The sequence below is a fragment of the Haliotis rubra genome, unplaced genomic scaffold, assembly GCF_003918875.1.
Source record: "Haliotis rubra isolate DU_JTF1 unplaced genomic scaffold, ASM391887v1 Scf98, whole genome shotgun sequence".
Classification (NCBI taxonomy): Eukaryota; Metazoa; Mollusca; class Gastropoda; order Lepetellida; family Haliotidae; genus Haliotis; species Haliotis rubra.
This window is the reverse complement of record NW_025767723.1, coordinates 1,560,040-1,574,664: the sequence shown is the minus strand read 5'-3', so window position 1 is coordinate 1,574,664 and position 14,625 is coordinate 1,560,040. Positions and strand designations below refer to the sequence as shown.

Sequence of the window (14,625 nt, the reverse complement as noted above, 5' to 3'; positions counted from 1 at the left end):
CATTGATATCACCTGATTTGACATGACAGCGGCAAATTGTGGCCAAGAACCTACAACATTTCAACTGAAACTCGAAGACATGTATACTGTTTATCAATGATTTGGTATCCCTGTTTGCACTCCCAATTTCTCTCGTCATATGAGCGAAATATTCTCAAGCACGACGTTAAACACAATTTCACCTCACCTCACCTCACCCAATTTCTCAGAATCCCGATGCTTCTTTGAAGGTATGAAGTGAATACATCCACAGCCGCAGAGAATACAACCACATTTGTATGAACGAAATCAGAATTTGCAGGTTCAACTTCAAAGCCATGGACACTAAATATAGATCTGTGAAATCCGAAAACTTTAATAATATTACTTTTTCAGATGTATATATCCATGGTGGCATGGCTCGACTACACCGGAATATATATGAGTTAGCGGTAATACAACATGCGTAAAGGTTCCAAGTAAACAGAGTTTGTACTTGGTGATGGTCTTCTTATGAAATAGTATTAACTATCAATAATATTGCATTCGAATAAACAACAGACTTTACACGAAACATATTAGTTAACAAGACGTGATTGGAATTGAAAATAAGATGTAGTTAACGAGGATGTTTACTATATGTTATCAACCAATAGAGTTAACTACGCACTGACTGTAACAAGGATTGTTCTGTCACAGTCTTCGGTGTGACAACCACAAAAGGCAGGAGCAGCATATCAGCATTCTATTGGGCAACTCCAGTAGAGATTCCATGGCATCGTTAAAAGGAACGTGGATGAAAGTCCAAACATGCAATGGTTTTATAAGAATCCAGGTGGTTAAACATGCATGAATAGTTAATAATGTAACTGATGGGTTTTAGGTCATGAGTTATTTAACGTGACACGAGGTTTGTCATGTGAGTTCAGCATCTTGACAGAAAGGGCATCTGAGTATCGAGTGGTTTTCTTGTACATATTAGTGTTTGTGTGAGTTTAGTTCTACACCGCACTCAGCAATATTCCAGCTGTATGGCAGCGGTCTGTAAATAATCGAGTCTGGACCAGACAATCCAGTGATCAACAGCATGAGCATCGATCTCGTAATTGGGAACCGATGACATGTGTCAACCAAGTCAGCGAGCCTGACCACCTGATCCCGTTAGTCACCTCTTACGACAAGCATGGGTTACTCAAGATCAATATTCTAACAAAAAGTGTTGGTCACCAGTCTCTTTTGTTGTTCTTAGTCTCCCACTGGCCTCTCATAATTATGTACCAGTTGTTATTCAATTACATATTGTTGTTAATGTTAATCTGCTGTTTGTCAAAACACACTATGTATATATACATCTGTGCAAAAACTAAGCATCATCCTGTATTTTTACCAATTAATTTTGTCTGAAATGAAATTCTAAACTCTCTCCCAAAAATAACCTTTATAATTTGATAGAGCAAGCATTTAACATTTCAAAAACGAAAACATCATTGAAATTACCATGTACTTTAGTTAGGATAATTACCTATGTTTAAAACCGGTGTTTTTCTGTCCTAAAACAAGTTACCTTATTTTGAAAAGTGACAGTAGTAACTGATTGTTGTGTGGCCTATAAATTCGTTATTTATTGTGAATGGATGAAAGTTTGTAAACTAAGATTGAGGAAAAGTTACAGTCAAACTAAAAAAAGGAAAATTTTAAAATGCAGTAAAAGTTGCTTTACAAACAAAACAAACAGATATTGTAGCTGTAATTATCAGTATCCGACAAGAAGAAGTGTTAATTCATTACTCAAAATTATAAAAAAAATTATACCAAAATCTTATTAATGTGCATTTTCTCAGTTTTTGTCAATTAGCAATCTGAATTGCTGGAAAAAGGTCTGAATCTTTGACATTCGGGTTTTTCCTGATTATGCATAATTAAAGCTTACTTGATGTGTAAATGTCATCTTGGTATATAACAGAATTGTTATTTTTAGTCAAAACTAATTTAATTGTGTAGTTTGAGCAGGAGAGGAATAGTTATTTTGGGTAAAAATTCAGTCCCATCACATTTTCATCAACATATTCTTTCATAAAGAATAGAAAAGGTTATGGTATTTGTAAAACTGTCAGTGGATAAAGCTTCTTTAACTACAGGTTGATAAAATTGATGGCTATACCCTAACTTTTCTGTAGCATCACATCTTATTTTCAAAATAGGGTGGTGCTTAATTAATTCACGGGTGTATATATACCCCTCATCATCTTGTTGCATTCACTTTTAGCTTGATAACGATGTGACAATCTACATCGAAACGTCGCTCTATGCAATAAATAAGAAGTTGTCATCCATGAAGTTGTGTTTTAGTATAGACTGTTGGTTTCTAAAAAAACAAACTAAGCGATTATTGGCCATACTCTCCATGGTTTTACACACACGGCTAGTTCAGGAAATAGGTCGATAATAAGATGGATCTGTATGCTTTGGAATAGGAACAACTATGGCGTTTCACTGTGTAGGAGGAAAATGTCCCGTTATCCAAATATGGTCAAAATGTTAAGTAAAGTTTCGAAACAAGATTCAGGCAAGTGATTTAAGAGTTGGTAATGGATATGGATATCATCAAGTCTTCACCATTATCAGATTTATAATTCACTCTTTACTTTACTTGTTGTTTTTCTTTTGAAATTTTGGATTGTGGTTTTGACGAATGTCAAAGTTTCACCTAACTTGTGTGCAATGTAAGATTTGTTCAGTTAATATGTCATTGTCATCTTTGAGATGCTGAATACTATTAGATTTCGAACCCTTGCCTTTGATGTTTTGGGTCATATTTCATACCCTTGACATAGGAGTACGGGACTTTATTTTGGAAATATAATTTGTAATTAATAATAGCGCACCTGTCATAAGATATGTCATAACAAGTGTAAGGGCGCAGCCAGCGTGTTGCGTATTTTTACAGTTCTATAACGGTGACATGTCTGTAACTGACTGCTTTTACATCAATAGCTGACAGCATGTGCAACGAAGCAGTACTCGAGAAACTAGAATGACTCATACAAAACTGGCTGCACTTTATTATAATTCGATTAAAATTTAGCAATAGCTCATGTGTGTAAACAAGTTAACGTTGTATGACAAAATTACTGTGTATGTTTAGAGGCATGAACGATGAAAGTGAACAGATGTTGGAATTACGCTTTTGTTACAGCAAATACACGTATCAGCTGATCGAATGAGATAACAGTTTGCTAACATGTGCTTTACACGCTCATTCTCCATAAACCGGGACCATTGGGGTCTACAACTGTGAAACCAAAAGTAAAAGCGCTATGCGGTCATTGTTATTGCTAGTACCGTATCTGAACTAATTTTCTGCAAACATTCACACTCAGGCACGACCAGATTTCTCAATATGTGTCCACAAATATATGACCACCAATTCCGTGTTGTATTTTACGTTACAGTATTCCTATATGCTTACGATCGTTTTATTCCAATTGAAGTGCGTGATACGCTCAGGAGCTCGTAATTGTACACAGGTCCATCGAACTATGGAAGCGAATTCATTTGCTTAAAATTTAATATATAAATACATAGAGTAATTAACATTGTGAACTGCTTATTTAGCTGTGTAATGATATCAGCAAAAGATTTAACCAACTACACTAGTCCGTTTGAGTCAGAAACGGACCGATGAATTGCAAATTTTATCATTGTACAAAATTGCCACACAAATATAAATAGTACACATGTTTATCATTTAATAATACCCAACAGCATTCTTATATTTGAAAATTTTCTGTACTCCACCAAAAAAGTTCTTTAAGAAACTATCATCATTGAAAACGCAAAAGTTGTTATCTGTCGCGGCGGGGTGAAACCGCAGAAACGGAACAGCCAGTCATAGCAGGGGACATCTCAAAATCTATTCCGGGAGACCTGTCGGTTCCTCGTCTGTCGTAGTGTCATAGTTACGACTAAGAGGGATGACAAGTGGTGCCACAGTTGCCTGTTGTAAGCCATCCCGAGACCAGTAACCTTGTTCAGTGACGTTAGCTACCTTGTTGACACACTTTTGCCAAGTTTCAGTCGTGATTTTGTTAAGGGATTCCTTAACCAAAACCTCTACGTCACGTAATCTAAAAGTTGTGTTTGATCTGGCAACATCTCCTGTGACAATTCCCCATATCATTTCAGTGGGGTTAAGGTCACAGTGATAGGGTGGAAGTCGCAGAATATCGTGACCCTTACTTTTTATGTAACTGTCAACTTTGTAGAAAGGTTCACCTTTATGGGTTTTTATGATCTCATATAGCTGAGGCTTCGCTGCCTTTGAAGGCCGTGCGATCTGAAATTTGTCGAGCCATGATATCATATCACCTTTTCGACTGTCCGATGTCGGGGCTTTACTGTCGGGGTCCTGCACGTTGTGGTATGGGGTATTGTCCATTACGATAAAAGAATTCTCTGGTAGAGCTGGTATCAACTTGTTTTTAACCCAATCGAGGAAAACCGCACCATTCATCTCGGAATGGTAGTCTCTGTTATCTGTGGACTTTGCCCTGAATACCAAGTCGCAGCCAGGGAGAAAGCCTTTGCTGGAGCAACCATCATGGAGAATGATTAGTCTCTCTCCTTTCCCTAGAGGCAGCTTTCTACGTGACCCCTTATCATCCCCATCGGGTACCCACTGACTGCTGGCAGTGTGCGAGGCATTGACCCAGGTCTCGTCCAAGTACACTGGCTCGAACCCTTCCTCGCGCTTCTTCTTTATAACCCTGAGAAAATTATTTCTCAAGCGAACGATATCAGGGCGTTCACGGAGTACTGACCTATTCGCCCCCGGAATTTTATTATAACGATACCCGAAAGAGTGTAAGAGTCGCCAGAGTGTGTACTTTGATACTCTGAGGTTGTGTTCTTGCTTCAAATGCTTTTTTAAAATTTTCAGCGACATGTATTTGTTTTCAGAATAGAGCTTGTTGATAGACTGCCTTACAAGGTTCTTTTGAAAGTTGTCCAAATGTTTTAATTTGTGTGATTTTGACACCACCCCTACCTGCTTCGCATCACCCTCACAATGTTTGTGTTCCAGAACATTTGTCAGTACCCTTGCTGATACTCCTAAAACTTTTGCTGCCCGCTTACGGAATTTATTACTGGCATAAAATGGTTTGCCCCTATCGGCTTCAGCACGGAAAAAATCGTACACTTTAATCATCGACTGTTTCACGTCAGCATTCAACTTCATTTTTCATCAGGCATGTGTATCCCGTGCACGACGAGATAGTGTCTGTTCCGTTGGAACAGAGATTGGTGTTTGACTGGAACCACTTGCCTCAGGCATTCTTTCTGACTCTAATGAACTTAATGAGGAGACGTTGCACGGCCTGTGTGCAAGTTCAAGGTGGCTATACGCGGTACTAAAGAGACTGTCACTTTTCGCGTTCAGGGGTATCTCAATTTGAACCTATTGCAATTCAATGTCAACAGCAACTTTCAGCTGTTAAATTGACAGTATTTTCTATAAAATAAATGATTAAACATAATTTTGGTTGTCTTTTATTTATAAACTTGACAAAAAGCCAGACTTGCGTTTCTTACGCTGTCGGTATACTTTCACTTGTCAAAGTTTGATTCACATTTGATAATTCGGCAATACCAGTCAACAAAACACAATAATTTTGCGAAACTTTCCAAATTTCCAAATATGGCGGTAACGTAAATTATAGTAACGTAAATTAGTTCTGGTAATGAATAATATGTTATGGCAAGATGAATAAATACAGAATGCTTGGCTGGGGCACATGTATAACAAGAGAACGCCGTGCCCCAAATGTACAGTGATGAAGATTATTACTGGGATGCTAGATTTTGAGTTATAGAGATTACTAAACGAGTGTCTGTCACTCGCTTTCGCTCGTTAAATACGTTTTGAAACAACTCGTTGTAAGATAAATGGTATCTGACAGACACGTGTACAGTAATCTGTTTCTTACACACCATAAAATCGCACCATTTTATGGTCGAATAGATTCAAATTTCATTTTTTTCTCATCGTAGGTGCGCAATAATACACAACACTACGTTTATGAATGAGTGACGTCACTTGGTTTCCTAATCACTACTCATCCCGATGGTAACCCTCCACAAAAAAGTTTCTGCCACCTCTTCGCAACATCAAGGCAATAGTGACAATGATAACTAGATAAGATCACAGAAAATTAATTAAACCCACTAACACGATGATGTTACCATGCAAATGTGGATGATTTTAATTCTTGCAAGCGTAAAATATTTGAGCGTGTGACGTCATCGTGATCGCTTGGTGGTTGTCGTCATCGGAAGATTGTTTTGATTATCACTGCACATTGGGGATCTGTACTTGTGTATATAAGTTTACGTTCAATGTTCTTCCATCGACTGGAGCCAAAACGTTTGAGTGTGTGTAATTAGGTGCACCCAGTGTGCTTGAATGTGACATTGCTTAGGTTACGTTCACTATCAATGGGGGACTACTCTTCTTCGCCACAGCCTTCTCGTTTTCCCGAGCCAGAAACTGCCACTTGGAATGTAATGGAATTTACGGAGTTTTCAGTATGAAATGTGAGTTGATTACATCCTGTATGTTATCAAGACATAAACGTTTCATTATCATGCGTCGGAGGAATGTCTTGAGCAATGACTTTTGTTTAGATCAACCGTTCCTGTACATGTTCGATTGAATAGATCAGAAGCCTTGCAAAACGTTCCATGTTGTACATTGTTTCAACGAATGTTTTTGGTTCTGATTGTATGAGTGAATTTTATAACATTGGAATCACATAGGTATCTCGGAGCTGGAAGTGGGTCTTCATCATGTTTATCAGTGAAAAATGACATTTTCATCAATGCATCAAAGAAACAACGAGGAAAATCGATCTCACAATGGACAGGCACTGGCGTTATCGTGTCAGGTATTTTTGCAAGACGACACAGGAAACTTGTCGCATCTCTCCAGTGAAAGTACCAATGTTGTACATTTTGAATATTCGAAGGGAATCCCAGGCTTTATCTCTAACGGTGATTTTCATATAATTGTTTACACAGGTATCACTGATTGTTCGAGCCATTTTGAATTCATGAAATCAAAAGTTTTAATAAAAAGAATTAGAAAATAAATAGATTCGTGTTATATTTATTCTGTTTGTGACTCATTGTATAGATAGCTATTAATGTTGCAATCGCGAAAATAACAGGTAGGTGTAAAGGGGTATTTTGTGCAAGAGTAACAGGTTTCTGTTCGATTGAAGCACGAGTAACCTATCAATGAATTTTAATCAGGAAAGTAGTCCGTCATAACCTGACCCAAGGTCATCACCATGGAGTAGCCAATCGCGGGATTAGAAATCGATCTCACACATATGTGTGATACCAGTTTTTTCACATGGGTTTCTCACACACGGGTGTGTAAGAAATTACGGTAACGTATGATGACTTGCTTAAAAAATCTCTACTGATGTCGAGCATATTTTTCCATATTGTAAGAAAAATCAATGTTAACGAAACTATATTTGTTACATATCGAGGATATATGAACAGGCCAATCAAGAAAAGTTATCTTGTGGGTGTATGCGATGATTTACCACCTGAAAAGCTGTAAACAAACACAAAGTAATGTAAATTACTCTGATTCTACCGACATAATCTAAACGTGAGGTTTGGGCTTTGGTTGGTGAACCATCGACAGGCTAACCTGGGCGAATTAACCCTTATGTATTTTGGTTCTTTCATGACACTACATATAACAAAACTTCCGTAGTAGTTATACACTGGGGGTACTGCATCAATTGGTGCTGTTCGGGTTCTATATGTCTGAATCCCCTCCCGTCGTATGGTAAATATTGGGTGGATGGGTTGTGCGACCCTCGTCGGATGCGTCCTCAAACGTAGCCGTAATATTGAGCTATGACTTTATGGATGGGGTCTGTCATAAATTCCTCGAAGTAGGCTAAGGAGTAGGATGAGTACGGGGTGGTGCTTTCTCTGGTCTCCAGGCTATAATCGACTAAAGTATCCATGAGACCTCGTAACCGTTCGGCTACCCCAAGACCTAAGCTATCGTACAGGGTCGTGAATTTCCCTCGACGAATCACTCAACGCAGGGCTGAGTAAATATCGAGTCCATTGGCATCCATCCCGATGCGAACAACTGCTTCTCGATCAATGTCCACATGAAGATATATATAAATATGCGAATTTTTATTAAGGGGATAATACCGTATCGTGGGGTATGACGAGCGATTCCTCTCGCACGAATCCCCTTAGTTAGCTACATTTTTCACTGTAAGAAGCATTGCGGTATAATCTATTCACACTATATATTGCTGTGTTACTGAATTCAATACTTCCCTTCTGTAGGATTTGCTACATTTTAGCAATATGTTTCCATGCATTAATTACATTGGTACTTAATAATTGTTATTTTGCACTCAATGCTGTAGGTTCACATTGTACTGTCATCAGCTGTGGCATTTGATGTTACGCCATATGTAGGCATTAATTATTTAAGTGGCTTACATACAACATTGTATCAACAGTAATAATTTTGTAGGGTGCAATCCTATCAGCTGTTTAACATAGCAGTCTGCTCAAATTATTATTTTTTACTGACATTTGTCCGTGTGTTACACCTGGGAAGGGTCACGATTAACTCATATTAATACTCCTATACCTACTGACACCAACTATTGAAATTGAACCCTATTGGTGCTGATGTTACGGCAGATGATGAAGGTACGTTACAAGAAGGGGCCCATGGGATGTCCTTTGGGACAAGCGAGCATTAACACAACGTTGATGGTGTCAACAGCGCTATCTGCGGTTTTTATGCTGCAAAAGGACATGAAGGCCCTCCACCACAGCCACTCCAAGGTAACAATAACAAGCCAGATGTGAAGCCGAAAATTCCTCAGTCGCGGAATAGAAACTATTGGGGCAAGGAGACACACACCATGGACCACAGGACTGTTAGGGTCCAGGAAGTGGGCACAGGTTTCCTCTGGCCGATCATCTCTCTGAATGCTCAAACGCAGGGTGGTCCTAACGACAAGGCACCCTCCATCGATCTCACGGGGGCCAGCCAGCAATCCTTACTATTAAATACAACGGCGCTTGGTAACCAGAACCTGACTGGACACGAGCTGCACTAGCCAATCAGGCGGCATTCAACAATCCTGCAGCCTTCTCAAATGAGCCTTCTCACTGAGCGAGGCCATGCAAGGTCTGGTGCCACCAGTTCAACACTCAACTTCCTGCCGGGTACAGTATGCAAGCGCACCCTCCCCCACAAATACAGACTTCACCTTGGGGCTATGCTCAGCAGCCCTATGACATATATCCACCTCAAGGGTACGGGTATTCCCCACAACCCTTTGTGCAACAACCTCAACCACAACCACAGGGGCCGGCGACAAGAGATGAGACAATAGAGATCCTTCTCAAGGCATTAGGCGACAAGGTGAGTAGACCACCTACCGACCAGGTTCAACAAATAGCCAAACGACATGCGCAACAGACCGTCTCGGACCAGAGTGACGATCCTGAGGAACACGAACCTTAACCCCCTAGGCATCAGGATCGCAGGTGCCCAGTCCACCAACCAAGGTAACAGCTCAAGGTCAATTTCCCAACATCCATAACGTTTGATGGCAAGGGGAGCTGGAAGGCGTTCCTCAGCAAGTTCACCCGTTTTGCTGAGACGGAGATGCTGGGCGATAGATGCTGGTGCAAGAAAGACCAGCTGTGCTGCCTCGCCGTTAAGGAAAGCGAGTTCTTCGCGCTGTGTGTGGAGAAGGGCAATCTTTCCTTCAAGAGATTGTGGCCAAGATGGACAAGCGTTTTGGTCATTCAGAGTTGGCAGAGACTGCCCAGTTTGAATCCTCTGCACTGCGGCAATTCCTTGACGAGTTTCTTGCTGATTGGGCTGATCAGGTCAAGGAATTGGCATATCGTGCCTTTAAGGAATTCCCAGAGGAGCCTGTGTTGCGGCAGTCCGTGCTCCGAATCTGCCATGGATGCAATGACAAGGATACGGGATCCCTTGTGTGTAACCTACAACCTAGGACAGTCGAAGACGCACTGGAAAAATTGTGGTGATACCAGCACAATAGCCAAGCTGTATATGGACCCCACGGGGAGCTCGCCAAGTGGCCGTGACGACTCAGACAGCGATGTTCCTGTCAGCCATCACCTTCGTCCCAAACACGACAACCGAAGGGAGAGGCACCCATCTCCAATGCCCAGCGCCAAGCAGAGACAGCAAGCTTGATGCCATCGCCCAAAATATCGACTCTCTCACGAGCAGAACGACCACAATAGGTGGATGACAACTCAACAGCGCTCAACATCCAACACACCTCCACGCAAGACTGTAACATTCTCTGACAAGGAGTTAAACGGCAAAGGATCGGACAAGTAGGCCTAGGTCCGGTCCAATCTCAAATTAAGGGCCTCATGTGTTCACCAGTCGGTCCCTCTACCATTGCCAATGCTTCAACAGATACGAGTTCTGGAATCCAGGCAACACCTGAGTTAGTAGTCGTTGCAGACAGCACAGGGACCTCCCCAGTATTGCCACTCCCCAGTTTTGCACCTAGGCCGGTCGCCACCTCTTTTCAACAACGTATCCCAGGCGGGGATGGCGCACTGCGGTCAGTCGCCACCCCCATTCAGGTCAATAATAATGAAAAGGATGGTGCACTGCGGTCAGTCGCCTCCTCTGTGACTAGGGAACAGACAGGCAGGGACAAATTTCTGTCCCACTCTGCACCAGAGTTACCATCATACCATGATCAAGGATCCAGCGTTGACCCACAAGAAATGAGGGAAATTTTCATAGGCCAGCTGAAATCCAGTTCCTCGTACTGGATCCCTGTTCAAGTTGAGAACAAGAAGTTAATGATTGTGGTGGATTCAGGGGCATCAGTGACAATTATCTCTGATTTGGTTTACCAGGACCTCATTCCGAAACCGCCTGTGTTAGAGAAGATCAGTGTTCGTCTAGCGGGCAGGGATATGGGATTAGAAGGAATGATTGTGGGTCCCGTCGTTAGGACCTATCAAGTTTTGTGAGACGTTATAGGTGACACCCATCGAGGATGACATACTGCTGGGACTTGACTTCGTTAGGTCTCATCGTTGTGCAACAGAGATGGATGGTGACTGGTTGAGGGTTGAAGGCCATATGATTCCCATGGTCTTCGGATCAAACGGAAAGACACCCACAGTTGCCTGAGTGACCATAGCAAAAAGAACAGTGATCACAGGATGTCATCCAGCCATGCCTGTTCATCCTGAAAACTTTGGCACTGTGGCTGCTTGGGCAGCGATAAGGGACACCGGAGGAGTTGATGACAGTCTTGAATGTAAGTCACGAAATTCCGAGGGCTGAATTTCAGAGATACTCAGGTTGCCTTGGAGCCCTTTGTTCGGCAGCCAGGTGGAGTCAGTTCAAAAGCAGCGACATTCCTTGTGGTGCCGGGTCAGCGGCACTCCTACAACCAAAGGTGGTTGGCCCTTTTGATTAACTACCTTTCCCCAGCTCGGCGCGACTAGATTGCCGACCTTTTCCGTGAGTGTCAGGCTGTGGCCGATTATGTACCTATGGCAGACGGTGTGGAGCGGCTCCCACCTGAGGAAGACCCAGGTCAGCAGTTAGACGAGGAGAGGCTCCCGTCTGACGCCTTCGAAAACCACTGAAACCATGTTTGTGGTTCGCTTACCATCATCCATCCCACCCGCTGATGAGGACCTCCCAGAAGCATTCGACAGCCATTTCCACCCGGATAGGACCTGCAGGAGGCTGTTCCGGGATACGACTGTTGAGTCCCCACTAGACACTCTCGTAGATTGGACACCAGTACAGGCTCTGAGTTATTAGATGAAGCTGGTGGGTGGCGTCACATGCTTCTGGCCTTCCTGGAAGGTGTCCCTGGGGATACACCCTCGCAAGATCACAGAGGCATCGCCCGGATTCGTGTCAAAATTCGTCAGGCAGTGCGCCGAACCAAGAGTGTCAGCCATCGGAGAGATCGGCTACGACCTCATGGATTGGCGCCAACATCTAGAAAACCAACATCAGCTCCTAGAGACAATTCTGGGAAATACTGGGGAGGGCTTGCCCCTAATATTCCACGTGTGAGGAGCACAAGGAGACGACCTGGCAGAAGATTTATACTCCAGGCTGCGTGAACTTGTTGGTCGGTTTCGTTCCTCAGAGCAGACCACTGTGCTCCACTGCTTTCATGGGAACCTGAAGACAGTGATGTCCTGGTTGGAGGCCTTCCCCAACACACTCTTCAGTGTCAACGGCTTTTGTCGACTGGTGAAGGCAAGCCAGCAAGAGGCTCTCCTAGCCACCCCAAAGGACAACCTCCTCCTGGAGACGGACTCACCATACCTTGGTGTTACCAACAATAGGGGCGTCGCACAGAAGTTGGCAGGGCACTTCCATATGTCGCCAAGGAAACTCATTGAGGTCTGCACTGCCAACGGAAGGCGCGTATTTCTGAAGTAGGAGAGGAGAGAGAGGTGTATTTGGATTTAGACATCCTGGTAGTAGCGAGTCACCCTGTGCCGGATTGTGTGTATCTAACCGGGAGTAGCGAGTTACCCTCTGCCGGGACTGTGTGTATCTATCCGGGAGTAGTGAGTTACCCTCTGTTGGGAGGTGATAGTGTGAGTGTGCTTAGTTATTTTTGTTATTTTAAAATGTTATTTTGTTATTTAAGGTTGGTTTAAGAAACGGTGTGGCACCCTTCCTATTAAAATAAATATCTTTAGGATCTTTATAAAACAAAGAAGAGTGTAGTGAATGTCGATGTTATATCGGCAATCCCCGGAAACCCTCGGCGGCTTCCGCGAGGGTTGACCTACATCCTGTCAGTCCTGACATTGTATACTGAACCAAGAAGGTCTGTTGTGATTCGTGTTACTCGTTTCGTGGTATTACTCTCTATTCCGCGAGTGTCACACCATTATAGCTAGGTACTAGGTGACGCTATGCACCAGTAGCACGATTTACAATAACACTTTGAAGCCACTAGGTCACAAAACACTTTCCAAAATGTAGAAAATATTATCCGTAGAATCGGATTTGAGCACAAAGTACACACATAATAATAATAAGGGTACTTATACTGCGCAATACTCCATACCACAAAGGGGCATGCTCAAAGCAAGCACAAATGTTTAAAAACAAACACATCAAAAAGTCACATGAATCGGTATTGTAGTAAATATGAGCTTGGAGAGAGTTACTGTTTATATCGACTGAAAAGGTATGTTTTGAGGTTATGCTTGAACACTTGAAGGGATGGAGCTGTACGTAATTTAAGTGGAAGTGAGTTCCATAGTGCGGTTGCAACTGAAGCAAAAGAACGTGCACCAAATGTCTTGAGGTTGAATGATGGAGGATCCAGCAAGTGTTGGTTACTGGATCTGAGGGCACGAGCAGGAGTGTATGGTGTGAGAAGATCACACAAGTAAGAGGGAGCCGTGGAGTTAACACACTGGTAAGCGAGAGTGAGTACCTTGAAATCAATTCTTTCATGGATCCGTAACCAGTGTAAGGAATCCAGAATGAACTGTACGTCACTGGACGGCTTAGAACGGCTAACAAGACGGGCAGCTTTATTTTGGAGAGATTGTAGGCGCTTTATCTGGGTTTTGGAGGCACGTGTAAGCAGACTGTTGCAGTAGTCCAATCTTGACAGAATGAGGGAGCGAACAAGCAGAGCGGTGGTGTCTTGGGTCAGTTGGTGGCGAATGCTGGATGTGTTACGGAGGTGATAGTGAATAGTTTCGCACAGCTGATTTATATGAGTTTCCATGGAGAGACTGCTATCCAAGTAGACTCCCAGATTTTTCACAACACTGGAGAAATGGATCGAAGAGTCACCACAGTGACTCTTGTGTCACGCAGACGTAGAGGTGCGTGAAATCGTCAAGTTGACAGGGCGCAAAATTCAACAGTATCTAAATTCGGTACAACACGGACTTCTCATTACAGCAAAAGCGCCTCTACTCTTAAATTTTGTACCAGTACCAGTACCAATAATTAGATATCAAAGACTATCTCAGTCATACAATCAGGTTAACCTTGCACAAACTGTCAGAGGCTCTCCTGTGGCATCTTTCCAAATTTGCACGTGAATGTAAACAATGACTTCCGAGAAAAGGTCAAGGCCATGAGGTTGCTACCATTATTCTGGTGGGGAAAGGGTCTACGGTGGAATTTTCAAATGTGAACCAAGCTTTTTAAACTTATTAGATATATGCTTTCCAATTTATCAGTTAATTATTGGTGATTAATGCATTGAAAAACCGACGTTATTTGTTATTACTTAATCTGGAGTTTGTTAGTTATTGACGGTTTGCCACCAATCGCCCCGTTTCGGGCGATGCCACTTGAGATTGGAATGCGAGGCCGCTTCACGTATTGACTCGTAACCAAAGAAAGAGTTCCAACTGAAATTGTTCATAAAATTGTCATGGTAGAATGGAGATAAACCTACTGTGTGGGAAAATCAGAGGTATATAACGAAATTATAATAGCTCTAAATTGTTCATTTAAAACCGAACGCGTGATTTTCCCACACAGTAGGTTTATCTCTTAAA

General features: G+C 42.3%; 1 protein-coding gene across 1 annotated transcript; it reads left to right on the top strand.

Moving 5' to 3' along the window:
• Positions 1-11,610: 11,610 nt before the first annotated feature.
• Positions 11,611-12,523, top strand: LOC124265490. The gene is made up of 2 exons (XM_046700285.1): positions 11,611-11,653; positions 12,225-12,523. The coding sequence occupies exons 1-2, from the start codon at positions 11,611-11,613 to the stop codon at positions 12,521-12,523; spliced, it is 342 nt and encodes a 113-aa protein (XP_046556241.1).
• Positions 12,524-14,625: the final 2,102 nt, after the last annotated feature.

Excerpts from the sequence above, each read along its gene's own strand:
- LOC124265490 (XM_046700285.1), top strand. The coding sequence starts at position 11,611 with ATGGCAGACGGTGTGGAGCGGCTCCCACCTGAGGAAGACCCAG. Across the intron at positions 11,654-12,224 it reads CCCACCTGAGGAAGACCCAG|AGCAGACCACTGTGCTCCAC; the intron begins GTCAGCAGTTAG and ends TTCGTTCCTCAG.